The sequence below is a fragment of the Babylonia areolata genome, chromosome 18, assembly GCF_041734735.1.
Source record: "Babylonia areolata isolate BAREFJ2019XMU chromosome 18, ASM4173473v1, whole genome shotgun sequence".
NCBI classification, from domain to species: domain Eukaryota; kingdom Metazoa; phylum Mollusca; class Gastropoda; order Neogastropoda; family Buccinidae; genus Babylonia; species Babylonia areolata.
Genome location: NC_134893.1, coordinates 38904625 through 38932004, shown reverse-complemented (window position 1 = coordinate 38932004; position 27380 = coordinate 38904625). Strand labels below are relative to the sequence as shown.

The 27380-nt window shown below is 39.1% G+C and overlaps 1 protein-coding gene across 1 annotated transcript; it reads left to right on the top strand.

Moving 5' to 3' along the window:
• Positions 1-576: 576 nt before the first annotated feature.
• On the top strand, positions 577-26608 carry LOC143292750 (uncharacterized). Its single transcript, XM_076603293.1, has 17 exons — positions 577-785; positions 4075-4143; positions 5197-5238; positions 5670-6292; positions 6970-7090; positions 9219-9398; positions 9877-10071; positions 10589-10724; positions 11518-11590; positions 11872-12045; positions 12797-12967; positions 13262-13385; positions 17744-17890; positions 18410-18530; positions 19500-20307; positions 21467-21593; positions 22028-26608. Exons 1-17 carry the CDS (start codon positions 681-683, stop codon positions 22388-22390), a joined length of 3579 nt encoding a protein of 1192 aa, XP_076459408.1. The 5' UTR covers positions 577-680; the 3' UTR covers positions 22391-26608.
• The last annotated feature ends 772 nt before the right edge of the window (positions 26609-27380 follow it).

Here is a 27380-nt window from a genome sequence, read left to right as displayed (position 1 = left end):
GGTCAGGCATCTGCTTGGCAGATGTGGTGTAGCGTATATGGATTTGTCCGAACGCAGTGACGCCTCCTTGAGCTACTGAAACTGAAACTGAAACGACACCTTGAAACAGAAACTGAAGGACAGTGAAAGTGCGTTGGCTTTTGATTGAGTTATGTCTAATTATATCGCAGAAACCGGTTTCGGTTGTTTATTTAACGGCACAAACTGCCCAACACGGACAAAAACCAACATGCGACCGTGCTGCCCAACCGAAAATAAAACACACCTCGACAAACGTCGCAGTCAGTGTCACGTGCCATGGTCAATTTTCGAAAGCGCTGCCTGTTCTTGCGTCGTGTTTACACGTAACGTACTATTTTTAGAGTCACCGTCATTGCGCATTGATATTATCAGCACACAGATAACAGTTTGCATAGCTCTGATTATGAATTAACCAATATGCAGAAAGTATTCTTTCGAAATTTCCCTATCTGTGCTACTCCGAATAGTATTCCAGTTTCGCTGAAAATAGTACTTTGCCAGAGTAAGCTTTAGCACTATTTTTTTGTGATTGCGCATGCTTCTAGATTAGTGAGCAGGATTGTTTTGGAAAGACCATAGTCAAGGAAGTACCGAGCAGTAAACCCGCATACTAATTTCCATTTCGAGTAAGATTGACCATCAATGCGAATTCTTTCAGAATGACTCTGAAAGTTTTCATTCGATTAGCAGGCCGTGAAGACAGTGATCAGCCAGCGCCATTTTTTGTTGACAGCAACGCAAAGTGGCTTGCTGTCAAACACCTGGTAAGCCATTCCTTGTTTTTGTTTTGGATGTGACGAACATTCCGCCTACCAATATTGCAGTGGAACCGATCTTTGTAATGTTTAAATTAGACATATTTTATCCGTCACAACTTGTAGTTTATCAGGGTCGTTACATTTGCGTTTCAGTTACACTTGCGAATTTGTGGTTTGTAACTTCGGAAGATATGTTGATAATACAATCTTGTTTTGAAGAGACGCCATTTTGGAATCCTGAACTGAAACACCTTCGAAGGTTAAAACTGTATCTCCAGCAGTCTGCTTCACATAAAACCAGTTCAGAATCTAAACATATTGTCATAGGGTCGGTTTATTTCGATATTATCAATAGAAGCATCTAAAACTGGGAAAGGTTACTTGTATGCTTCGTTGCTTGGAAGGTCCTGTACAAGGAAGAGCATTGTAATTTGTAGCCCAATCTTCCCAGGAGAGCTCAAGGCCTGATCAGCGCGTTTGGTTGAGTTTTATGAAATTTTTACACTTGGAACAAGGAAGGCCAGGGTTCCTGGCCATGTTGGCATTCGTGGTGATGAAATGGCAGACTAGCTGGAATGGAAAAATTATTGAGATCCTACATACCTGTAACCTTAGTTACACAGACATGAACTGTGAAGCAAAAACTGAACACTTAGAAGTTATGTTAAGGATCTTTGGCAAGAGGAGTGGAACACTCAGACAGACAACAAGCTCTTCCAAATTGTCAAAACCTAAAAGAGACCCTCCCATTGTTTGCGAAGGAGTCTCTGCTATGCAAACTGCACTTGGGGCACACTTTTCTTACTCATTCTTTCTTTTTAAAGAGGGAGGAAGCCCCTCGATGTATTCTCGGTGGTGAGCCTCTCGCTGTGAAACATGTGCTCCTTGACTGCTGGGATCTGCATGACATTAGACACAGACATTACACGGCGCAATCTCTGAAAACTGTTTCATGATGCCCCTTTGTGGACATTGATAGACCTCGAGAGAAGTGAACTGTTTTTTTTGGTTTTTTTGCTGGGGTTTTTTTTTTTTTTTTTCAGATTTGAATGTTTTAAACTCTGAAAGGTTTTTAAACTTTGACTGAAAAGCTTGAAGCAGTGACTAGTATTTATTGTACCTATTTTTCCTCTTGACGTAAACTAAATGCAAAGGTTGCGATAGCCTTGTTTCAGTAGCTCAAGGAGCCATCACTACATTCGGACAAATCTATATACGCTACACCACATCTGCCAAGCAGATGCCTGACCAGCAGCGTAACCCAGCGCGCTTAGTCAGGCCTTAAAAAAAAAAAGATAAATACATAAAAAAGAACTACTACTAATAATAATGATAATACTACTAATATATGTATGAGGCGCAAAAACTTGATGAAGTCAACTATAACCGTACAAAAAAATAAAATTCCTATTTAAATAAATAGTAATAATATAATAATAAATAAATAAATAAATAAAATAAATTAAAAAAGACAACAATGACAATAAATAAGCAAATAAATGTAAAAAAAATTTTAAAAATGCAGACACACATTCACACATACACACACATATGCGTAACAGATATGCACCAAACATACAGTTTCACAGATATGAAAGCACAGTCAAATACACATAAACGTACATGATCCCCAACACACACACACGCACGCACACCTTACCCTGCACCCCCTCTACCCCCCTCCACACACTCATTTCTAGGCTAGGTATTGCAGCTTCCGCGGCACACACACAAACACACACTTGTACAAGCACACACACATATGCCCATATCCCCCACCCCCAACCCCACACACATATATATACAAAGATATATATATATGCACACCCGCACATTCCAATATCCCTTTGCTCCCACAGTGTTGGCATGCATGCACACACATACCTCATTCAGTGGGTGAAATGGGTGGGGGGGCACATCATCTCAACCCCACTCCCACCAGTATTAAACACAGGTAAGTATTATTTCAGTCAAACACTTCGTTTCCTACCTTCCATAAGTATGTACACGAGTATGTGAGTGCAGGTATGTGAATATAAGGTTGAGCAAATTTTGATGATTATCAGTATCACACACACACAATTTTTTTTTTTTTTTTTTTTTTTTTTTTTAAGATACAGTTTACTGAAGCACAAATGTCGAGCGAAATCCAACCAGGAGTGCTCAGGAGGAAAAGAAAAAAAAAATTTTAAATAAAAAGAATAGAAATTGAAGCACTGAATTGTCTTTCCCTTTTGATCATTGAAATATCAGTGTCTAACATGTAATAGTGAAACCCTTGAAGACAGTGGCGGGCTGAAGTAGTGGTCCTCCGAACCAAGCGTCAGTAGAAACGTTGGCGGACCCGTCGCCGGTACCAGGAGGCGGGTGGTCTAAAATAACATGAGTGAGACCAGTGGAAAATCCAACACCATGAAGACGAACACTGGACAGAACCTCTCGGTTGGAACAGTGTCCAGGAAAACTTTGACCAGATGACAAAAAAAAATTGCAACCACTGGCCTACTAGAGCAGGTTGCGTGAAAAAGCAACTAAAGGTGCCTAACATAGAAACAAAGATACACCGAATGCAGATATTCCCATCTGGCAGACACTTGGTCATCTACAGAGGGAAACAATGGAAAAAAAAACACCGCCACACAACTGCAGCAGCCAAACGCCGCTCTCCTCACAGCCTTCTACAAGGACTCTCTCCCGAGATCTGTTAGACACCTACGTCATTATACAAGTATGTCATACACCAAAAATTTAAGTAAAACGTCACACATCAATTGTGTCACACAAAACATTGTGACACACCCATGGCACGCCTCTGGCCCTACGACCAGCTACAAAGAGAAACATGCATGATAAAAAGCCTGTGCACAAACAACGGTAACACACCCGCCTCTAATAATCGCAACAGTCCAACAGCATCCGCCAACTTCGCCTGCTGAAAAGGGGATGATACGTATTCAAACCCCATCTCAACAAAAAATAAATAACAAAATACTGCAACCACTAGGTCATCCATGATAAAGTAGTCCATGAGTGCAGGAAGAATGGAACAACTTCTTGTAAAAGTGTCATTTTATTATTAGCAGTAGTAGTATTAGGTGATAGTGCTTTATTTTGTATGTATTGTTTGCTTAGGTGGTTTTTTGTTTTGTTTTTTTCGTTTATATATATATATATATATACTTTTGGAGATTAGTGAAAATATTTTTCTTGGGCACATACCTGTCCTTTTGTCAATGGCTATCGCAGTACATGTTTGTTGATAATTGAATAAATAAATTATGTTTCATGTGTGCAGTTATCTTCATATTACGAAGACGTGTGTCCGGATGACCTGGATGTTCGCTACTGGGATGAAGAAGATTATGTAAGAATTAGTTGAAGTTGCACACACACGCGAACACAGACACGCACATTTTTTCCTTAACTTGTGAAATTGTAATTATATAATGTATCATTTTCTAATTTTGAATTTGATTTGTTAATATCTGTTAACCTGTTATGAACTGTACATGTATACATATTCAGATACTGTTAATATTTGTTAGATTTTAGTTGAAATGTACTTTTCCAGTTTTCTGTGAAAGTGAGTGTTCTGTTACAGCATGAATAGAGGACAAAAGCCTTAATTGCAAGTAATTTCATTTGCATTTTGACTTATTTTTTAACATTAATCTTTTTCTTGTACATGAAATCTTGATAAATTTGGGGCATTGACCAGTCAAAAATATTGATTGCTTCCATGGTTTTATTTTTTAATCTTTTTTTTTTACATTAAATTGTTTATTCATTCTGAGTGATGACATGTTAGTATCGTGAATGCAGAGACCTCAAGAGTATACAAAACATTAAAAATTAGTTCAACATTGTCAGTTTAGTTTAAATCAAGGAAGAGTTGTTGAGCGCTCTCTCCTTGACAGCATGTATACAAGCTGTACCACAGGTAGTGTCATGTCACCAAAGTACACCTGGGAATGGAAGAGAGGAAAAGATGGGATGGAGGGTATCTAGTCTTAAAAAGGATCAGATGGACACCTGTGTTTGCCCTAACATTGTGGGTAGGTTAGGCTTTCAATGCCTGTTCTCTCTCTCTCTCTCTCTCTCTCTCTCTCTCTCTCTCTCTCTCTCTCTCTCTCTCTCTCTCTCATGAACAGTAATAAATACACACATACTTTCTTACTGTCTCAGTCTCTGTTGTAAAGCATGATACACAAGAAATTACATGCCATAATCATGATAATGATCATTTGTCTTGCTTTTCTCAAACAAAAAAATAATTTTGATTACACATACTTAACCGTGACCCACTAGTGCAGACTCCGGCAGGGGTCTGACATTCCTGTCCTGTGCTAGAATTCCTCTATATGACACTGACAGTCTGATGAAAAGTGATATCAGTATTGTTTTTTTCTTGTTTCAGGTGATAATAAGTTCTCAAGAGGAATTGGAAGAAGCTCTCAGGGTATGAATTTTGCATTTCTGAAATCACAGGAGCATATAAAAACAAAATTGATAAATAGTGTTTGTTTTATATTTGTAACATGTAAATAATGAGGAACATAAAAACAAAGAATCCAAGATGTTAGGTCTTCCTCTCTCCTGTCACAGTGGAGAACTAGCTGTACAACCTTTAGATGTCAGATCAGATGCCATGCTTTGTTACTGCATTTTCATTCTTTGTTTTTATTTCTGTGTTCATGATTTGATATACAGTATTGGTACAATAATCATTATAGTTTGTACAAAAGTCAGATACAGGAGATGGAATTCTCCTTTGGTGAGCACATTTGTTTGTTAGATAATATTTGCCTTCATTACCTGCTACAAGCACTAATATGAAATAACCAAATTTTCATTTACAACTTGTTGAATATAAATCATTCTTATTTGCAGCTTGCTGAAGATAAAGCTTACCTCCAGCTTCTTGTGCGATTAATGGAGCCTGAGGATCGGACTTCATCCAAGCAACATGCAGTTGAAAGCTCCATTCACTGTGCAGCTTATGTGGGAGAAGAACCAGCCAGGGAGGCTTCTAAAAGGAAAGAGTCCAAAGAAGAGAGCTCAGACCACAGAAGATCTGAATTGCTGAAGGAACCAGATTCAGATTCTGAACAGAAAAACGTTGGTGCTACTGCCAAGGATGATGAGGAAGAAAAGCCTGGAGAGAAGACCATCAAGAGCACTTTGAGATCCTCCATGGAAAACCAGCCAGATTCTAGCTCCTCAGAAAAAGCTCAGTTGCTTGAGTATCTGCTCAAACATGAAGTTTCGGGCACTGCAAAGGCAGCATCCACACAGCCAGCTGTACTGAATCAGATGACTGAGGCAGAAGTGGCAAAAGTATGTCAGCATAGTCTGCGGGAATTGATGGCAGAAGCAGGAGACATCAGCTTTGACGAGGCACAGACAGTGAACCAGGCTGACGAAGACGAGTCTGCAGTCTGGGCACGCACCATGTTGCCCGGGGCATTGTCAGGAGCCAATGTCATTGCCATTGAAATGCCAGAGATGGAGCAGTGAGTGGACTTCTTGTGTGTGTTTGTCCCATCTTCTTGTCTGTCACTTATCCTATTGTTTTTACTAAGCCTTGTTTTGGGGTTTGGAGCATCAGTTTTCTTTGAACAGGTGGACACCGTGAGGAGCTGGCCATTTAGACTATAGTTTTGAGTGTTGATTTTTTTTAAAGTATTTTACTTTCCAAGAAGTATTCCTTGAAGAGTGCAATATAATCAAACAAAAGCATTAACTTTGGTAATTTTCTTGATTTTATTCATTTTAAGAAAAAAATTTTCAAAAGAGCTCCATTTTAATTTGTATGCTGATTTGCACAGGACTAGACCTAAGTATGGAGATCTTTCTGTTTTTTTGCTCATTGAAGTGGTCACTGTGAGTATGACTGAAGACTGTGTTGAACTCTAAAACAAGAAATAAATACTGTTGTTCTTGAAAAAACATGGGATTGAAGTATAACTTTTGTCCTTTTAGGGGTAACAATATGTATTTCTTGTTTGGTTATTTTCTCTCTGAATTTGATTCGCTCATTTTCCTTAATAATTTAAATAGGGCATTATGTATCATACGACTGAATGCATCAATAAGGAAGACATTGGAAGGGAGCCTTTGTATCTCTCCAATATCATTTGAGATCAGTGAGGAATAGGTAAGGTGTTTTGACTGTTTGTTTTGCTTACAGTCAGGGGACAGAGGCTGCAGAGCCTGCTGAGATAGCTGAAACAGGAGAGGTGTCTGCTAAGTCTAGTCGTGATGCTGAAACAGGCTTCTGGATGCAACCCCAGCTTGAAGCAGAAGTCAAGGTAAGAAGACAATCCTTTATCTCTTGAAAATATACCTGTGGCTGTAAATAGTCCAGCTTGGTTATTAATCACTGATGTAGTGGCTGCTGTCTTAATGTGTTCACATACACATACTTTAGATAACAAAATTGTCAGGGACAGATATTTGGTTCTTTATCCACTTTCTAATTCTTTGAAAATGAAGACATGGGAACCAGGTATATATCAGATGAAATTGATTTATCCAAAGGAACTTTGAACAGTACTTCTTATGGTTGTTTCAAAATTCTTGTCAGTGATTTTTTTTTTTCTTTTTTTAATCTCCATTTGAAGTGAGGAATGTAAATTCAGGTTAAGCCCTTTCATAGTATTTTAGAATGGTTAGGCCCAACCGTTTTGACTTATGAGAGCGAGTCGTGTAATAACCCTATACTTGTTGTCAGTATATGCATCTCTGTTCACGTCTTTGTGTGTGTGTGTGTGTGTCTGAGGGAGATGGGGTGGAGAGTGCACAGGGGGTATTCTTGGATGCAAGGGAAACTTGGAACATTGGATTTTCATAACAGTCAAGCTATTCCCAATGTGGGACAATGGAAGTTATTTGAGTTTATTGATATAATATATCCTTTGCTAAAGGAATGGTGATGACACACAGTTGATCTTGTGGAAAAGATCAGGTTTAATCATTTGTATTGATTAAAATGTGTATTAGTATATTATTTAGGACAAGTTCTATTCTTCTACACTAACAACCTTATAGAAATGCTAGAAAAGTAGAATACGCATGAGTTGATTGAACAGTGTAGCTTGTGTTGTGGGTTGGAAGGAAGCAGCTTTTTTTTTTTTTACTAGTCATCACATTTTCAGCGTGGCTTTAAGGATTTTGAAAGGCAGAAATCTTTCCAATGCTATCAAGACGATGCAATCCAATGGTATTTTGCTCAGGTACACTGTTTGGCATTTATTCTTTGCCAGTTCTGTTAACATTTATTGAAGCTGTTTGTTGTCTAAACTAAGCATGAGCATCCAAGCTATCAAGAAATCAGCTCATATGAATATTTCAACAGATATAATTGTAAAACGTGTGGAGATTACTCTTTCAAATTCTGTTTGTGTGGATTGCCATGTACATCTTTTTGATAAAAACTTTCAGCAGGAAACTCAATAGAGCTCCCAAACTCATTTTTAACAGTAATAGTGACTTACATTCCTTGGAATCAGCTTTTCAGACATAGCTTACCTGTGAGGATTAACTGCATGGAGTTATATACTAAAAAAAAAAAAAAAAAAAACAACAACAACAAACAGATGAGACAAAAATAATAGTTTGTTGCCAAGCATTCAAGTTGGACAGTCGCAAGTGCGACAAGACTACTGTCGCTTCATGGGGTTTTTTGGGTTTTTTATTGTCAGAGAGGACTAGGAGATCAAAAGCCAGGCATTTTCCCAGACAGGAACATCATAGAGACTTCAATATTGCAAGATCTTCTCAATCTTCTCCATCAAATAAAACACTGCAGAGCCAACAATGCTGATTGTTGTCCTAAGGTGATTAAATCAGGCTTTCTGCAAGACATTCATTACAGCATGATTGAGTTCATCTGGTTTTTTTCCAGTACTGCATTGTTGCATGTCGTCTGTTTCTGCATTTATCTTCTCTGTATCAGAATTTGCACTGCTTCCTTTGTGGCTGAGTTTCATAGAAATTACTGTTTTCTCTTATTGGTTCATGTTGTTTTTGTTCTCAGAGCCTTTCCCTGTTTAGTGGAGATTGAAAGTTGAGGTTTTGTGGGTTTTTAAATTGTTGTTTCTTGTAGTATTGGCCCCTGCTTTCATTCTGTTTCTTGATTTAGTATATTTGAGCATCTTTGGCTTTTTCCAGTAATTATAAAGAAATTTATTTGGTAAGACGTAAGTACATAACTTCTGAAACAAAAAAAGTGTAACATGTTCATCTGTGCATACTGTTTCTCATCTCACTTTTCTTTCTGGTACTCAATACTGTTTTCACTAAATGAGGAAAAGGAGTTTATGAAAATTCCCAGTCCCACACTGGCATGTGAATTCATGGTTTTTACAGAGAGCACAGGAAAACTTATAGTACTTAAATTTCAAATCAAGCAATGACATTTTTTTATGATCTGAACAGGCGGAGCTGAGACGCAAGTTGAGTACTTTAGTGACTGCGAAAGAACGGGATCCCTACGAACTTCTGCAACAGAAGAAACTTGAACGTAGAACCAGTCGCATGGACAGTGCTCACAAGAAGAAGAAACACCGTGCAGCCAGTTCTGTGACAGATGACCCTGTCATGGACTTTTCACGAAAGGTAGAATATCAAGCGTGTTTTGTTTTGTTTTGTTTTATATTTGGCTTATTTGTGTTGTTGTTGTTGTTGCTGTTGTGTTATTTACATAGTTTCATTTTTGTTGTCTTTTCATCAGTAAGACTGACTCGCTGTCAGATACTTTGCAGTGATCTATGCTGGCATTTTGGAGATAATTTTGGGGTGTCACTTCATGACAAGAGCTCTACTCTTATGAATGCTTTTATAATATTGCACATATTCCTGCAGGTCAACCAGCAAAGATGCCAGCAGTATCAGTCAGCAGATTTAAACAGTTATCAGTAAGATGCATCTGTGAAGTGAATGAGATGATCTGTAAGGTCCTGGGAAGTGTTAACAGTATGTATGGAAAATACTCTGTCTCTAAGGCCTCATTGAATACAATGTAGTTAGACCAGTTCTGCAAGAACAAAGATTTACCTTGACTTTATCCATGATTGCATTGTGCTATGATCAATAGGCAGAAGCGAGGAAGTCATCCTCTTCCCTGAACAACAGCAATCCGCTGGAGACTCTGTCAGAAGATGTGTCCAGCGACACACACCCTCCTCTCATCAAGAAACATGAGCGCAAGTCCAGCAAGAGTGACAGCAAAAAGAAGAAACACCACCCAGAAACCTTGACAGAAGATGCCTTTGTCCGCTTCATGTCCAAGGTCAGTATTTTTTGTTCTGTGTGTTCTGAAGAGAGGAAAGAGGAGAGATGGGGAGGAGAAAAGAATCACCAACCATATGAAAAATTGTAATGGTGTTGAAGTATACTGAAGAACTGCATGATGAAGCAGAGAAAATAGTATAAAAACAGTAACCTGTGGGCATGACATTATTGTGAAAAGCAGTCCACCTGTGGAATTAAAGATAGGGATTATTGCGATAATGTCGCTTTGACTAAAGTGAGATCGTTTAACCTAGATGAGACATTCTGGTTGAAAAAAAACACTGTCATTCACAAATTTCAAGAATTCTCTGAATTGCATAATCACTGTCTCCAACGTTGATTTGTTTGTTTCAAGTTTCGTAAGTTTGAAATATATATGTATATGTTTATCTAGTTTATGTTCTCTGACACATCTGGCACATGTGTATGTAGATGTGTGCATTTTGTAAGAGGATTTTATGCAGTTTGGTTGAACCTTAACTGAAAATCTTCATACCAGACTGTTCTGTCCACAGTTTGAGGTGCAGCTGAAGAAAGACCTGGCAAAAGAAGTTGCCAAGAAAACTGTGCGCAGCGTGGTCAAGAACCTCCCCAAGCAGGGCGAAGGGAGTGACACTGCCAGCAACCCACCTGCGATTTCCACACATCGATGTATGTGCAAGGAGGCGGAGAGACAAAATTATTATTTGCTAAGTTTTAAAACAGAAGATAAAAAAGAAACAAGAGCGCAGTCACTATCTAGAAAAGTTAAAAATTCATGTTGGCAAAAGTTGAAAATAGAGAAAAGTTGCTAATTATAAGAAAATTGAATGTTTTTGGTAATGCCATCTGAAAATCATAACTTTTATATATGTTGCATGTACTGCATTGTTCTTGGCTGTGTTGTTTTAAGTTACAAATGTAGCTTGGAACAAATGCACTATGCTGAAGAAAGTCATCAATATAGCTTGGAACAAATGCTCTATGTTAAAATGTTTTAGTTGTGCAGTGCTGAATACATCAGAATCTAAGTGTTTGTTAATGATTTCTGTACTCTATTCTCACACTATTTCTCTCTGACACAGTTCCTCTCAGCATTTTTAGCTCACATGAGTAAAGGAAGTGAGCTTGTTTGAAAACCTAGTTTTGGTCATCTCTCTGTCCTTGGTAAATTGTAACATTGCTATTTTCTCTTGTAAAAGTTTTCTGTCAGCACCAAATTTGGCTTTTAAAGAAAAAAAGTTCCACTTGTTTTCCAGTCAAACTGAAATGCAGTAGCAGCAAATATTTCAGTCATCTTTTTATTGGGTTTTTTTCCACAAGATTTCAGTGCTTTTTTCTTACATATTGACAAATTGATTAACAGCAGTCATTCTAAATTAGAATTGTAACTTATTCACCTCAGCATGTAATTTGATTTATTCTTGAAAAATAAAAATTGTGATTGTGTTCATCTGTGTTGCAGCTGGCTATGTCCATGAAGATATCATTTGTGATTGCTGTGATCGTGAGATTGTTGGAACCCGCTACATATGTGGGTAAGTGGACAAATTGAGACTTATCGAACAGTGAGGGTAGGAATTCCAGTATATTAAGATGTACTTTACACTATTCTGGGATTTCTATACTTTCAAAATGTTACCTGAATATTTTTCCGAAATTTTGTTGCATAACACTTAACACACTAATTACTACTGATTTCTCTGAGTGAAGCTTTGTCTGCTGTCTCCTCTGTTGTAGCTGTGGATTCTTTTGTATTGTGTTCATTTGATGCACCCATGTTAGTGAGGAAAACTTAATTTTTCCTTAATCTGTACAGCAACTGCCCCAACTATGACCTGTGCGAAGATTGTGAGGACATCCAGCCGTCGTTCCATGATCACACCCATGTGTTCATCAAACTGCGCAGACCCAACCTGAAGGCAGGTACCCATCATGGAGTGCGGGTCCCTCTTCTGAAGCGAGTCCTGTATGAGCGCCAAGAGGAGGAGAGGTAAGCATGGGAAATTGGTTATCACCTTATAGATTGCAGTCACTGGAGAAGGGAAAAGATAATGAATATATAATTTCATCACTAAATAATTACTCATTCTATACCATGACCCACTGGTGCAGACTCCGGCAGGGGTCTGGATTCCTGTCCTGTCAAAACTACTTGTCCGCCTGCTCAAATGTAGCTGTCTAAATTACCTCCCTTGCGTTAACAGAAGCCATGTGCTCTTTCTCTGGCAGCCATTTGGTTTTCCTGACCTTTCCCACATTTAGGACTTTTTTTCCCCACTTTTTCTCCTTTCCTGTCTGTCTTTGACTCCTTGTCTTTGCATATAACATGTTTTCAAACGGGAAACAGCACTGTGTCGATCGTTTGGGTGACCGGGCCTGATCTTGTGTTACTAGCAGTCTTGAGTTAGAATCTTGTGTTCTTAAGTACGTAATATTGAAAGACTAAAAACCCCGAAAACAGAGTATGGCTGCCTTCATGGTGGGGTGAAAACGGTCATACACTTAAAAGCCCACTCTTGTACGTACGAATGAACGTGGGAGTTGCAGCCCATGAACGAAGAAGAACAAGAACAAGAAGAAAGACTAAAATAAAGTTTTCTTGTACCAGATCTATATCCTTGAAATACCCATTTCAATGAGGGCGTATTTTACAAATAAACACTAGGGGCCATTAAATGCCTGTAGTTCAGTAGATGTGTGACAACAGGTTTTAAGCAGTCATCTTTAATTCTGCATGGTAGGAAAGTGGACCCAGAAAGGCTTCAGGTGATCATCGAACGCACTAAGGGTCAAGAAGGTCCCATGGAGAGACGTATGAGTCAGAACAACAAATATAACGAGGAAGGAGTAGAAGTTGATGATGAACAAAGCAAGCTTCAGCAGGAGGAGCAACTGGCTGATGAGCCAAAGAAGTGAGTAGATGGTGATGATGATGTGTGTGTTTACAAAACATACTATTGGCATGCTGCTATAAAGTAAAGACAAATAGTGGGTGGTCCCCTGTTATAATAAAGCAAGTCATTTAATAATGCTCTTTATTTAACTGATAACATTTACAAATGCAGACATGTATGTTTACTCACACATGCGCTTTACTACATACATATAAGTATATATAAACTTGCTTGTGAAAACTCTTGGAATATTTTGGTGTATGATGGTCAATAGGTACACAGATAAAAACCCTTGACTTGATGTTTTTTCAGGGCTTGTGATGCCAAACTGGTAGAAGCTACTGCCTGTGTGGATGAGAGCAGTCTGGCCCCTGATCACATGATGGAGGAGAGAGAGCCTCAGGAAAGCACCAGACTTACATCTGAGAATGAAAAGGTGAAACATGTGTTTGTGTTTTTATGTCCTTCAGGGCTTTCTTCACCCTTGTTTCCAAAAAGAACATTGTATGGTATACCAGGCATGAGATTTTTCAGACTATAGTTGGATTTCCGACCGAAAATTGGCTCCAGAGGCCATTTTTGAGATTCGCATAAATCTGTTGAGAAAATCGGAGGGGGGGGGGGGGGGGGGGGTTTCCGACCCACGAAGGTTGCACGAATGTTGTCCGACCGATCGACAAGACAGACCCACAGCGTTTGCTAAAATACCCCATGTTTGGATAAGTGAACCAATTGAGAATAAGTGTTCCGTTGCTCCTTTGTCATCATTCAGCTTATCCTTATTCGGTCTGAATTACAAAACTCGCTCGCAGGCTTCACGACTTGCAAAGATGCCTGATTTCGTCGATCGTCTTCAGTCATTGACAAAATGAGAAAACTCACAAAGGATTAGAGGATTTTTGCAGCAGAGATCGATAAAGGAGTGAATAATAAGTGGAACTGGGTCTGGCAAGATGAGATCGTGAAAACAGAAGTGAAGAATAAAAAAAAAAATAGCTTTACGGGTAGGCGACGTCATTCACAAAATTGACACCGTGGGAAGGCCAAGTGCGATTGGTGTCAGATTGTATGGGCGCAACTCTTCAGTCTAGGCATGGAAATCTGTTTTCACATTTGCATTAAAAACGGAGCGTCCGTCTTCTAGAAGAAAAAAGAAAGCAAAAGCCAATCGGCCATTCTATATCGTTCACCGATGATCTGTCAAAAATGAAAACGGAATGGTCTTTCGAAAGCATCGTTTGTTGACCCCTTGAGAGGTGATCCAGTGACTTGTCAGAGCACCAAAATCAAAGTCCGAAAGTTTCCTAACGCACTGTGAAAAGCACGCACACGCGCACATACACACACATGCCGTCGATCACACACACTGGCACACACACACACACACACTGGCACACACACACACTGGCACACGCACACACACACACGCATGCGCGTGCGCGTGGCACAAACATCAGTGTGAGTGCGCGCGTGCGCACACACACACACATGCACGCGCGCGGCACAGACATCAGTGTGAGTGCGTGTGCACGCACACGCACGCGTGCGCACAGATACATCAGTGCTTGCGATCTCCATCCCTGTCAAGCCACAAGGGGTACTTATGCTTGACCCTCTGTTCATTCAGCAGAAGCTGCCAACATTTGCCACTGTATGCACAAGTAACATTCAGTGTTGCAATTGAAACAGAAACTATGTAGCAACTTAATGAGGTCAGTGCCTTTTCTGACACAGACCAAGGCTTCTGTAATACAGACAGTTCATGGCAAGAGTCAGTGTATTTAGATTTGAGACCTATAGAGGGCCAGATTACCGAAGTTACACACGCACGCACAGACACAGCTGAATTGAATGTGCGTGCGCGCGCACGCGCGCATACACACACACACACACTTTGAAAAAAAACAAAAAAACCACGTGAATGCATTCACATATACACATACTCTGTTTCTTATTTTATCTCTCTCTCCTTCACACTTGCACATGTGCACACATATCAGTTATGAGCACTCACACAATCACACAGAGCTTAATAATACGCACATGCTCGTGCACACTCACACACACTCTCTCTCTTTCAAGCACACACACACGGAGATTGAACACACACACACACACACACACACACACAGAATTGTATTTAAAGCAATGCACATGTATGCACACATACAAACTTGCACTTTTTCCTCCCACTTTCTCCCCTCTCTCTGTCTCTTTGTCCCTCTCTCCTTCTTTCTGTCTGTCTCTCTCTCTTTCTTGCATATACACACAGAGGTGTATTGAAAACACACACACACACACACACACACACACACACACACACACACACACACACGGAGAGACGGATCTATTGAATTTGAAAGCAGTACATACACATGCACAAATACAACTTGCATTCTTTCCTCCTGCCATCTCCCCTCTCTTTCTGTCTGCCTCCCTCTCTGTCTCTTTCTTGTTTACACACAGTTGAATTGAAACCACACATACACACATGTGCACACTCACACTCGCTTGCTGTCTCTCTCTCTCTCTCTCTCTTTTTCTCCCCTGAGCACACACATGCACGCACACACACACACACACACACAGAGACCATGCTGGGGAACTCTCAGCGGATCCGCTGAATAGTGGAAGAGCAGTTGCTGTCAGAGAGAAGAAAGTCACTCCCCCCTTTCTTTCCTCAGCCAACACACATGCATGTCAGTGGAACAGAGACTACAGCTGAAGAGACCAGATGGTCAGTTATATTGGTACAGTGCTAAGAACATTTTCCTTGAAAACACACACACACACACACACACACACACACACACACACACACACACACACACACACACACACACACACACACACACTCACTCACTCACTCACTCACTCACACAAAGTTTAACACACAGAGAGTTGTATTTAAAGCAGTGTACATACATGAACTTTAACTCTTTCCTCCCATGTCCAGCCCGACCCCTATTCTCATTTTCTTTGTCTGTCTGTCTCTCTCTCTCTTTCTCACATACACAGATTTGTATTGAAACCACACACAAACACACACACACACACACACACACACACACACACACACACACACACACGAGACACGATTTTGAAAATCATGCCCCCAAGGCTGACTTTACAGGTTTGGAAGCAAAAACACTTCAGTTTTGGAAGAATTGAACTGAATTTTTGCCTTCTGTGGGTTGGAATACCTCAGCAGCATTGGTGGCCTGCAAGTGCAGATTTTATGGTTTGAAATTGACAAAAAACCCTTCAGCTTCAGAGGGCTTCGCCCCCAGACCCCCACCAGGGGTGTTGCCTCATGGACCCCCACTGGGGGCCCCCAGGCCCCCACCTTTCAGACTCAGTCACAATTTCCCGATCTCATGCCTGTATACAATAAAACAGCTGAAGCTGTGTGTATTAACAAGATTTTATAGGGCTCTGTGTATAATGAACAAATGAGGGAACAGGAGGGGAAGGAGGGTGAGAAATTGTGGCAAAAAATTCAAGTGATTTTTACTTAAGTTTGTGACAGATTGGCTGTTTAGTCATCTTTTTGCAAGTTGCTGTTATGATTCAAGTGTCCGTGCAACACAGAATGAAATCATCAAGTGTTGAATGCTTGGTTATGTGACCAATTCAAAATCTTTTTTTTTTTTTTTTAAACAAACCCAGAGATGACACCGGAGGAGGTGTAGCTCGGTAGTGCTCTGGGGTGGACCAGTGGGAGTGGAGGAGCCGTGGAAAGGCCACAAGGCTTAATTTCTGCCCCAAATACTGTACCTGTACCTGTACCTATTGTTGAGAGAACCCGAGGTACAGGGCCCTTACGATTGCGATTGCGAGTGGAGTGATGGCCTAGAGGTAACACGTCTGCCTAGGAAGTGAGAGAATCTGAGCGCGCTGGTTCAAATCATGGCTCAGCTGCCGGTATTTTCTCCCCCTCCACTAGACCTTGAGTGGTAGTCTGGACGCTAGTCATTCGGATGAGATGATAAACTGAGGTCCCGTGTGCAGCATGCACTTAGCGCACGTAAAAGAACCCACGGCAACAAAAGGGTTGTTCCTGCCAAAATTCTGTAGAAAAATCCACTTCGATAGGAAAAGCAATTAAAACTGCACTCAGGAAAAAATACAAAAAAAAATGGGTGGCGCTGTAGTATAGCAACGCACTCTCCCCGGGGAGAGTTCACACAGAGAAATCTGTTGTGATATAAAAGAAATACAAATACAAATAATTTTAGCTCGATTGGCCAAACGAGCTAAGTTTGTGACCTGATACAAGTCTTCATCAGATACAAAACATGAGTGTCAAAGAATCAATAGACTGAAATATGAAAAAAAAACTTAGCAGTATGAAGAGCACAGGATCAGGAATCAACATGGCTGCTGGAAAAAGAGGAAGCTGGTCAGGGATACAGAGGGGAGGTAACCTACTTCCAGGTTATTAGCCTTAGCTCCTTTTGTTTTCTCCGCATAGGCGGATAGTAGTTTGCACAGGATAGGAATCGGACTCCCTGCCGGAATCTGCACTAGTGGGTCACAGTAAGTATGTTAGATAAACGTAATTTTAGGAAAAAAATTTCCTTTTTGTGTGTGTAACAAAACATTCTGGTTTAGAAGATGACCCAGCTTCAGTCAGCAAACAAAAACTAGGTATGAAGAGTTAGGTGTAATGATTGAACGGCGCCTTTCATGCTATAAACAATGGTACCAATTTTTTTCAGACACAGATAGAATGGTGTGTTGCTGTGATTGCATTATCTGATGGCACTTTTTTGGGTTTTGTTACTGAAACAGGCGGCAGAAAGAGAGCTGAAGGCCCAGGATGCCAGTGATGAGGAAGATGAGCCCCTTGCTCCTGAGTTTGACAATGACGGCTTTGTCATGTGTCCCAACAGCCAGTCTTGCACGGAGGAGCAAGGAACAGATGAACAAACTTATGAAGTATGTATCAGCTCCTACTGTTCCATTGTTTCCATTTATGATCATCAAAACTGATAATTTTATACCCTGAGCCATGAGAAAAGCCCTCTGAGAAAAGCATAACATTGAATCTGAATTTGGAAAGATGTGATTGAAAGTGAAGGTATGATAGTACTGGTAGGTTATTTCCTTTCACTCAACATTCATTTGAGCTGTACCTTTGTGTAAATATTTGGTTTTTGTTCAGTTACTTATCTACTTTGTTTATGGTTCATCCACCTGCAGAAGACATCTTGGATTGCTTTCTCAAATTTTATGACAATTTTCTGTTTTTGAAATCTCGAGCTTTACATGATTAAGTGTACAATAGTCTCTGTGTCATGCTGCTGTGTATGATTTAAGCAAATGTGAACTTTATACAATAAGTTTGAAGTAAAATTTTAGATGCTGAATTTGACTTATACTGCTGTATTTACACATTGCAAGTGCTCTGATCATTTTTACTTCTTTCTTTTTTCTTTTTTCTTTTTTTATCTTCAGGCTCTGTACATGATACCACCCAGCAGAAGCAGTGAAGTGGCGGACACCGATCACTATGTCCTGCCAGAAGCAGAAAACATCAGTGCAGACCTGCAGTCACCAGTGATGAACTTGTCATCAGGTAGGCCAGCTGCTGCTTTCTGTCTTTGTTTCTGCAGCTGTTATGTGAAGTAGCTTTCATCTTCAGTAGTTCTGTTTATAACTGTACTGTGTTCTGGTTATACACCAGGATAAAGAGATCTGATGGTCAGGTATCTTGAGCAATCTTTCATTCCTCAGAGTTCAACTCTTTTGGCTTGCTGTCTCAATGGCTGTTCTTGGCCTCATTACAATTTGGTGCTTTCGGGGGAAATGGTGGTTTAATGCTTTAGTAGCTATGCAATTTCCTATTCATCACAGTGTAACTTGTTGGAATGTACCGGAGATTATTTTTAATTCGAAAATGACTGTTAAAAAAAAAAAATTCAGTGCAACTGAGATTAGAATAGAATAGAATATGTCTTTATTACCAAGTGTACCAGGGTCACAAGGAATATTGGCGGGGGGGGGGGGGGATAGTACATAACAAGATAGGAACATAAATTGAAAATCATACACAAACACAGATACAGTAGAAATTAGGATACATACAAGTGCATATCAATATAAAAACTTGTGTATACTCACACATGCACGCACTGCACACACACACACACACACACTCTCTCTCTCTGTCTCTCTCTCTCTCTCTCTCTCTCTCTCTCTCTCTCTCTCTCACACACACACACACACACACACACACACACACACACACACACACACACACACATTTGAACAGAAGCTGCATATTACATATGGATGGGGCTGATGACTAGATCTTCAGGTAGATGGTTGTTGATGATTATAGATTTATGCTATTTCTTTATGGTTTGTTCATTCATCTGTAGTAAAAACAATGTTCAGTGAAACAGAATTTATATTGATGTTATCTGTTGAGTTTTGTTTGTTGATCTTGAATGAAACAGTGTTAAATGCAACGGAGAATTTAGATTTATGTCATCTGTTGATAAAAATACTGATCTGTGTTTTGTGTGTGTGTGTGCATGTGCAGAAGACAAGGCTGACTGCCAGAAGGAAGAAGGGGATGATGCCAGTTCCTTCAGCAGCCTTACTGATGAATCAAGTGGTGATGAAGATTTCGTTGTCATTGTGCCAAGCTGTTTTGATATCTCCAAGCCATTGGATCCAGTCAGCCTTGCCCGGCTGGCACAAGAGAAAACAGGAAAGATGAAATGCCCTGAAAACAGATTTGAAGAAGATCCCCCTTTGGACATTCCTCCTGAGGTGTTGCCACCTGGCTGGCTGCCGGAAACTTATGCCAAGAGAGCGGCTGAACATAAGGGCGTAGTTCATTTGTTGTCTTCCCAGGAAATGGAGGGGTGCTACAGCACTTTCATCAATCAGCTTCAAATAACAGATGAAGACCCAGATGATCAGACACCTCCTGCTGAAATGAGCTTTGATGACCTGGCATACCAAGCAGCCGAAAATGACCTGAGCGCATGTTCAGATGATGCTCCATGCATCAACACATCAGTCGCTACAAGAGAGACAGAAGGGCGAAGCAGTGCGGTGGATGAAGAGTCTGATGTCCAAGAGGAGGAAGGCGCTTCAGCACAAGGGGATGTTCCACCTGTAGCAGAAGCCGGCATCATCCAGAATGAGGCCTGCGCAGCAGTGGTTTTCTCAGAAGAGACAGAGGAGCCATCTCTTGATGACCAAGCGTCTGAAGCTCAGGACAGCTCGGCAAAATCAGCCACTGGAGACCCGGAAGATGCTGAGGGTGCTGATGTTGATGAAACAGATTTGAAGTGCCCCCCAGAGTCTGACAAGGGAGCTGCTGCTGCAGCAGAAGACAGGTACAGTAATGTGATCATGTGTCAGAAAAAGCTGCTCACTTAATGCATCTGTTGTTGTTTTTATATGTGTGTCTGTGTTGTTTTTTAAACATACTAATTTAAGTTAAATATAGAGATGTTGATTTAAAAACAGGAGTATCTTATTACAGACAAAACAAATGAAATGCATAGAAAGCTTTAAGTCACGTACACAAGCAAAACATGAATGGGTATTATTTTTGACTCACTTGTGTAAACAAAGTGAGTCTATGTTTTAACCCGGTGTTCGGTTGTCTGTGTGTGTGTGTCCGTGTGTGTGTGTGTCCGTGGTAAACTTTAACATTTTCTCTGGAAATACTTTGTCAGTTGACACCAAATTAGGCATAAAAATAGGAAAAATTCAGTTCTTTCCAGTCATCTTGTTTAAAGCAATATTGCACCTCTGGGATGGGCATAAAAAAAATTTTAAAAGCCTAATTATATGCAAACTGCATTTACTGTTATATTTATATTTTTTGTATTCTCTAAACTTGGCAATTTGATCTGATATTCTGACCCAACAACAAGAGCAGTCATTATTATCTTTTTTTGTTCAAACAGGAACTTCTTTTGCTAAGCATGGAAGTTTTATTTATTTTGCAAATGTTTTGGTGCAGATAGTAAAGAAGGGAAATTACTCTGTAATTAATGCTAGGGGAGTTAATTTGCTCTTTCTCATCTTAAACATTACATTTTGAAATTATACTCAATACATGAAAAGCTTGATTTTTTTTTTTTTAAGTGTATCACAAGTGAGTCTTGAAGGCCTTGCCTCTCTTGTTTCTTCTTTTTTTTATGTCAGTCACAAATCTGTTTATGTAAAGTCCTCACAAGGTGGTGTTGGTTTTTAACTGAACAGCCATACAGCTTTGACATTATGAGTGATAACAACAGGACATTATTCATGAGTGATGACATGAGAAAGTATAGATTGCAAGTTACACACAGTCTTCAGTCTTTCTTAAAGTAAATGCAAGAAAGTTGTGTGGTATCATGCAAGTTGCTTCTGCATAACTGGCATTTATTCTGAAATACAGTCAGTGTGCGGATTAATTTTAGCCCCTGTGTGAAGGGATAGGCAGTGTGTTCATGCAGCGGAAATGGGACATAATCTGGGAAAATCTGTTGTTTTTGTCCTCAGTTGTTTGGACCCCAATGAGCAGTTGAACCAGATGATGACCAACACCATCAAGAAAGCAAGCGATGGGCTGCAGCAACTGTTTCAGACCAGCAAAAATATCTTCAGGAATCTTCAGCGTGGAGATTCAGTAAGAGTTTTTTCTTTCTCTTTCCCTCTCGCTCACTCCCCTGTCTTCATTTCTGTCACTGTGCATCTGTTCCATGACTTTCTTTTCTCAGTCTCAAAGGTTTATTTGTTGTTTTTCTGTTACGATTAACATTTCACACTATTTAAAAAATATAGATAAAAATATTTTCCATAACAGCAACATGAGCAAAAACTGGTTGTCTAAGTTTAGAAGTGTACTAAGTTCTGAGTGATTAAATTACTGGTAAACAAACTGATACTTGTACAGCCATGATACAAATAGTAACTGAAAAGTGGTCCACTTCTGAAATGCACATGATACATCTTCACCACTGCTTTGTGTTCGGGGGCAGAGGGACTTCTTTGTTTTTTGAGAATTTTAAGTTTTGATGATTTAACAGACTTACTGACATACAAGCTTTTCTTTGTCTGCAGTATGAATACCAAGAATCTTCCTACGTGTACAAGCCCAATGAGTACAAGATGCCAGAGAGCACATGGCAGCCTACCAACAAGGAGTACATGCCACCCAAGAGCAATTTCAAGGTAACCAAGTCAGAGTACCAGATGCCCAAGAGCACCTACACAGGTCCCCAGACCCAGGTGCCTGCTGGAGTGGGCATGGTTGGAGAGTTTGCTGGGCCACTGCAGCGCATCCGGGAAATGGGTTACTTCAACAACGAGCGTACCCTGGCCCTGCTGAGGAAGTACGAAGGGGATGTGCAGAAAGTGGTCAACGAGCTGGTGGAGGAAACTGACAGTGACTGGGCTGAGCGGCGACATGGGGGCAGCTGCTGAAGTCTGAAGGGTGGACTGTTGACCAGGCGAGGTGTGGGACAGGACCAATAACAGCCTTCATGTGATCAGATTATTTTTATCTTTCAGGTTACAGTGGATGAAGACAGTCTTGTGTGTGATATCTTCTGTGCGTAAATACTGACTGCTTTATTAGGGTGTGCTTTTGTTAATGTTATGCAATATTGTTTCATAGTTTCAAATTTGAAACAGGAAAATTAAAAAGAAACTGGCTCTTTTTAAAACAAGATTTTTTTTTTTTTAAACAAAGAATACTTGTGCTTGAAGATACATGTAGTGCTTTTCACTGGGGCTTAAGTTTCAGAAGCAGTGGTATTTGACAATAATCTCAAAGCACAGGTTGGAACAGAACTTATTCAAAACAAGATTTTTCTCCTTGCTAATTGTGTTATTGGTGTTATATCAGTGAACAAGAACAAAGCTGTCAATAATTCACACCAGTAAACAAGAACAAACATGTCAAACAGTTTGTGAACCAAGTTATTTTTTTCTTTTTTCTTACATTATTGGAATGTTTTATAAATCTTTATTTAGGTACTCAGTTTAACCCCTAGGCTGCCTATATGACGAGATAACTGGTCATGGCAAGCATGTATGTTTCGCTGCCACAATGACGAGATAACTCGTCATCAAAATATTCTGACTTTTCCCTAGTTTGCATTCACTTCGTTGACAAAAATAGTGGTAGCTTTAGCCTGGGGAATCTCTCTAAATTCTGTTCATAGAAACCCCATCTACGTCATGAAGCAGTCCTTTATTTGAATCTTTTGGTTGGGTCACTGTCCCAGTGTTTGCCTGACTTCTCTCCTCACTCACTCAACAAAATGTCAGACTGATGCCGTGCTCAAGACATGCGATCATGACAAACTAAATCAACCAAGATTTCTTTCTTTAGCTGATGCTCAGAAAGAATTGAAGCGTAAATGTGAAGGAGAAGACAGTGATGAACATTTATAGGATGATCTGATAGAAAATAGAGGGAGCGATCAAGAGAGTGGCCAAGATGCGACTGTCAGTGAGTGATGCCGGCTGTACAGATGTTTGCAGTCGACAGAACATGACCGAATTAGTAGCAGGACACAGTGTGAGCGATATTCTTGGCACTCGGCCAACACGGTCTGATGAGAACTGGATCAAGTGACTGTGTGAGAGGGGTGAAGAGGAGGGGGGTGGAGACTGAGGGGGCGTGGCCTCACATCCATCTTATCACTTGGAGAAGTCACAATGTATTGTGTATCTATTTGTTAAAAAATATATATATATTGTGGTTGTTCTAGTATGATTTTGTGTTTGCAGATATCCATTTGTCCAGAAAATATGATATTTTTGTGCAAATTACCTGACTGTAATGAGCAAGTTGAAAATGTGACAAAAAAACAAAACACTGATTTCAAACCAACAGCATGTCACTAAAAATATATAAAATGGGAAAACAGCATGTGTTTTGTATTCTTTATTCATTTATCTTTTAGAAAATATTTTTTTTCTATGGGTCTTTCTCCAATAACAAAGAGCACAGAATTTTTTGAAAATTTATACCCATTTTTTGTGAAAAACCCTGGCAAATAGATTTCACTTAAATTTTATTTTCCTGGCAGCAAAAGGATTAAGAGACCATAACTAAGAAGATGAAAGTTAGGTGTTAATTAACTTATTACAAAATATTTTATTTAATTACACATACTTTACCGTGACCTTATAGTGCAGACTCATGTTATTCTCTTTGCCTTTGTATTGTTACTACCACCAACAATAAAAATTCAGTGTAAGTAATAATATCAACAGTCAACAAGATCTGCCTTTTTGTTTTTAAATAAACCAGTTTTTAAGTTCCCATGATTAGCTGTTAAACATTCATCATATCAATATTCTGATGAATATTCTCTAGACTTTTTTCTCAGTCTCATTCAGCGTTATTTTTGTCGCTGTGCTGGTATTGCTATTTATGTCAGTGGGTTTTTCGTTTTATTTTGTTTTGTTTTTCCCTTTGAGGACTTTGAAAAAAAAACTGTTTATTCATATTATTGATTTCAGCATAGTACCGTTGTATATTTGTCAACAATTGAATGTTTTGTTGGGCAAAACTTGGTATTTTGCAGTTGCATTAATTCTAAGGTTGGCACAGTCAAATGAATATTTTATCATGGTGGTTGTTGTAACATTAAACTGTATTTAAAGTGGTAATTGTTGGATGATAGCAATGAATATGAGTCTGAACTTTTGTGGTCAAAAAGGCCTGGAGATAATCTTTTCTATTTGTGTTTTGTTTATCCTGGATGTTCCAGTGCTTGTTATCACCTCTCCCACTCCATCCTATTCCAATCACTGGTTTATTTGCTCTTCTTTTTTTTCTTTTTTTTTTCTTTTTTTTTTTTTTCCTTTTTTTTAAAAATTATTGTTGTTGCTGTTTTCCCACTTGAATTACTTACTGAAATTCAGTGCCAACAATGTATGCTTTATCAGCGTTTTGCTTCACAAGATACTTCGTTACATATTTGAAAATTCTTCCTTGTCATGTTGAAGAATGTTCTCTTTTGTCAATAATTGTACTAGTTGACATGCATTTTACCTGAGCCAACTCTCAGTCTCATCCAAGGGTCTGTTACTGGTAAGATTTATGTATACATGTCGACATTCAAAAGTGCTTTGATCCCTTTCTGTAAATGTAATCTACATCAGCATTAGATATATCGTGGAGACATAAAGCTATCAAATTTGGATATACCCCTGAAATAAGATTTTTTTTAGCTAAGTGCACATTCACAGAACTTTGTTTAGTGATATCAGTTGGTCACCCCCCCCCACCCCACCCCCCCCCACCCACCTCATAAAATCTCTCTCAGCCAAATTAGATTAATAAATCAGAAGTCTTTGTTCTGAGGTACTTTTTATTGAGTAGTGTAGTTCAGCAATCCAGTTTTTGTTCTTGATATTTTCAAATTATTATCAAGTTTAGTTGAACAGCCATTCCTTACTTTTTTAGTGAGTTTCTTGCTTTTTCATTTTTACTGTCCATTCATTCAGGTATGTATCTTTCACCTGAAATTTTGTGAAGCAAGGACAGTACGGCTATAAAAAGACATTGCACAAGTGTGTATTTTCCCCTCATATTTTTTTCACGAAGGATTTTTGATGACATGCATCAATTCAACCACTGTGCTTACTAAGTTACTCCCTGCTCCAAGTCTCCTCCTTTCCACTCTATTCAAGGGAGATGTATACCTGTGCAGCTTTGACTCTCATCTTAAATCGCAAAACAGCACAGTTGCTACTGTTGTAAACTATTTTGAAAATGGGATTGCAGGTGTGATTTTATCTAGGCTTTCATTTATTTTCATGTGTTTGGAGCTTGTTTTTTGTTGTTGTTGTTTTTTTTAGTAAATCTCATTGTTTTGTGCACAACTGAGACTTGTGTATGACTCTGTTCTTAGTTGTTGATATTCTGTTCTGTCTTGCAGAGTTTAATGTGTGTCTGGGCTTGAAGGCCATCATATAAAGAATAATCTCTTTTTCAAAAATTTGTCTCGAGCCTGTGCCAGTCAGTGCTTGCAATGCTAAAGTTGTAATCATCGCTGTAAATGAGTAAACTGTCAGTGTCTTATATTTCAGATTTTTTTCACATACCACATTTTGCTAATTGTTCTGTGTTCATATGCCTTTATTTGTAGATATCGTTAAGGCTGTTTTTTTCCGGTTTCTTTTAGATTTCATGACAGTTTTTAATATGATGTTTGATCTTTTAGCAATTTCCTTTTCAGCTGTTATATTTTCATTACTCAACTTTTTTACATGGGTGTAAATAATTATGTTTACTTATTTAGTGGTATACTTTTATGTATATTTGGTCTGAACAAACTGTAAAGATGTGGGGCTGGAGCATGTATACCCTAGTGGTAGAGATTTGATGACTTATGTTACTCAGAGGGCTTGGAACATTTACTTTGGACATAATGCTAGTTAAAACAGTCAGACACATTGAGATAGAAAAAAATTACCGGTGGACTATTTTGCAACTCATTCTTTACTCTAATAAGTAAATCTGGTCTGTTCTTGTTTTTGTTCTTTCATTATGGTGATTGGTGTGTATTTTTTAAAGACAAGCACAAAAAATTTCTGATCACTAGCATATATGATCCACATTTGTAAAGAAGATTTGAATTCTATGTGATCTTTCACAAATAAACTTTTCGGCCTGCTTTCCAGGTGTGTGTGTGTGTTTTTGTGAACTGATGCATGCTTTGCCTGATTTGGTATCGATTTTGATTTTGCTTCTTTTTTTTTTTTTTTTTTTTTATAGTAAGTATTCATGATTTAACCTCCTCAGTGCCCCAGGATGGAAAATCTGTCCAAGTACACATAGGAATTATAATATCACGAGATCATTTGATGAATGTTAAATTGTTGTGACAGGATAGTGTGCTCATTTTCCTTTCAGTAAAGTGTAGATTATATATATGTTTTAGTAGTATGCATGCTAGAATTTTTGTTTTAAATATCCTCCATGATCAAAAATCTCTCTGCAAATAGTTGTCTTTTAGCATGAAATAATAATCTTGGCACTAAAAGGGTTATTCTGGTATGAATACATATCTACCATTGTGGTGAGGCGCCTACAGTTAACGCCTCGTTAACACACATGGACCAAACACAAACACAAATATGTAAAGTCAGTGAATGGTACCCAGGTCAGTTGCACATAAGTGGCTGTGTGCATTGCATAGACCGTAATGATTTGCAATGTTGCTATGTTTTTTCACGTCTGAAAGCCTACCTTTCACTGATCGAATGCAACATTCTCATTTGACCACGCACAGCAAACTCTATTATTTGCTTGATACTTTCACTCCCCTGTAAACAGACAGTCAAAGCCCTTTTTTTTTTCTTTTTTTTTTTTTTTTTTTTGCAAACCATTGCCTGTGATGCCTTAGCTTGTATCAGAGTCGGAAAAAATGTGTGTGTGCAAGGAATCCTT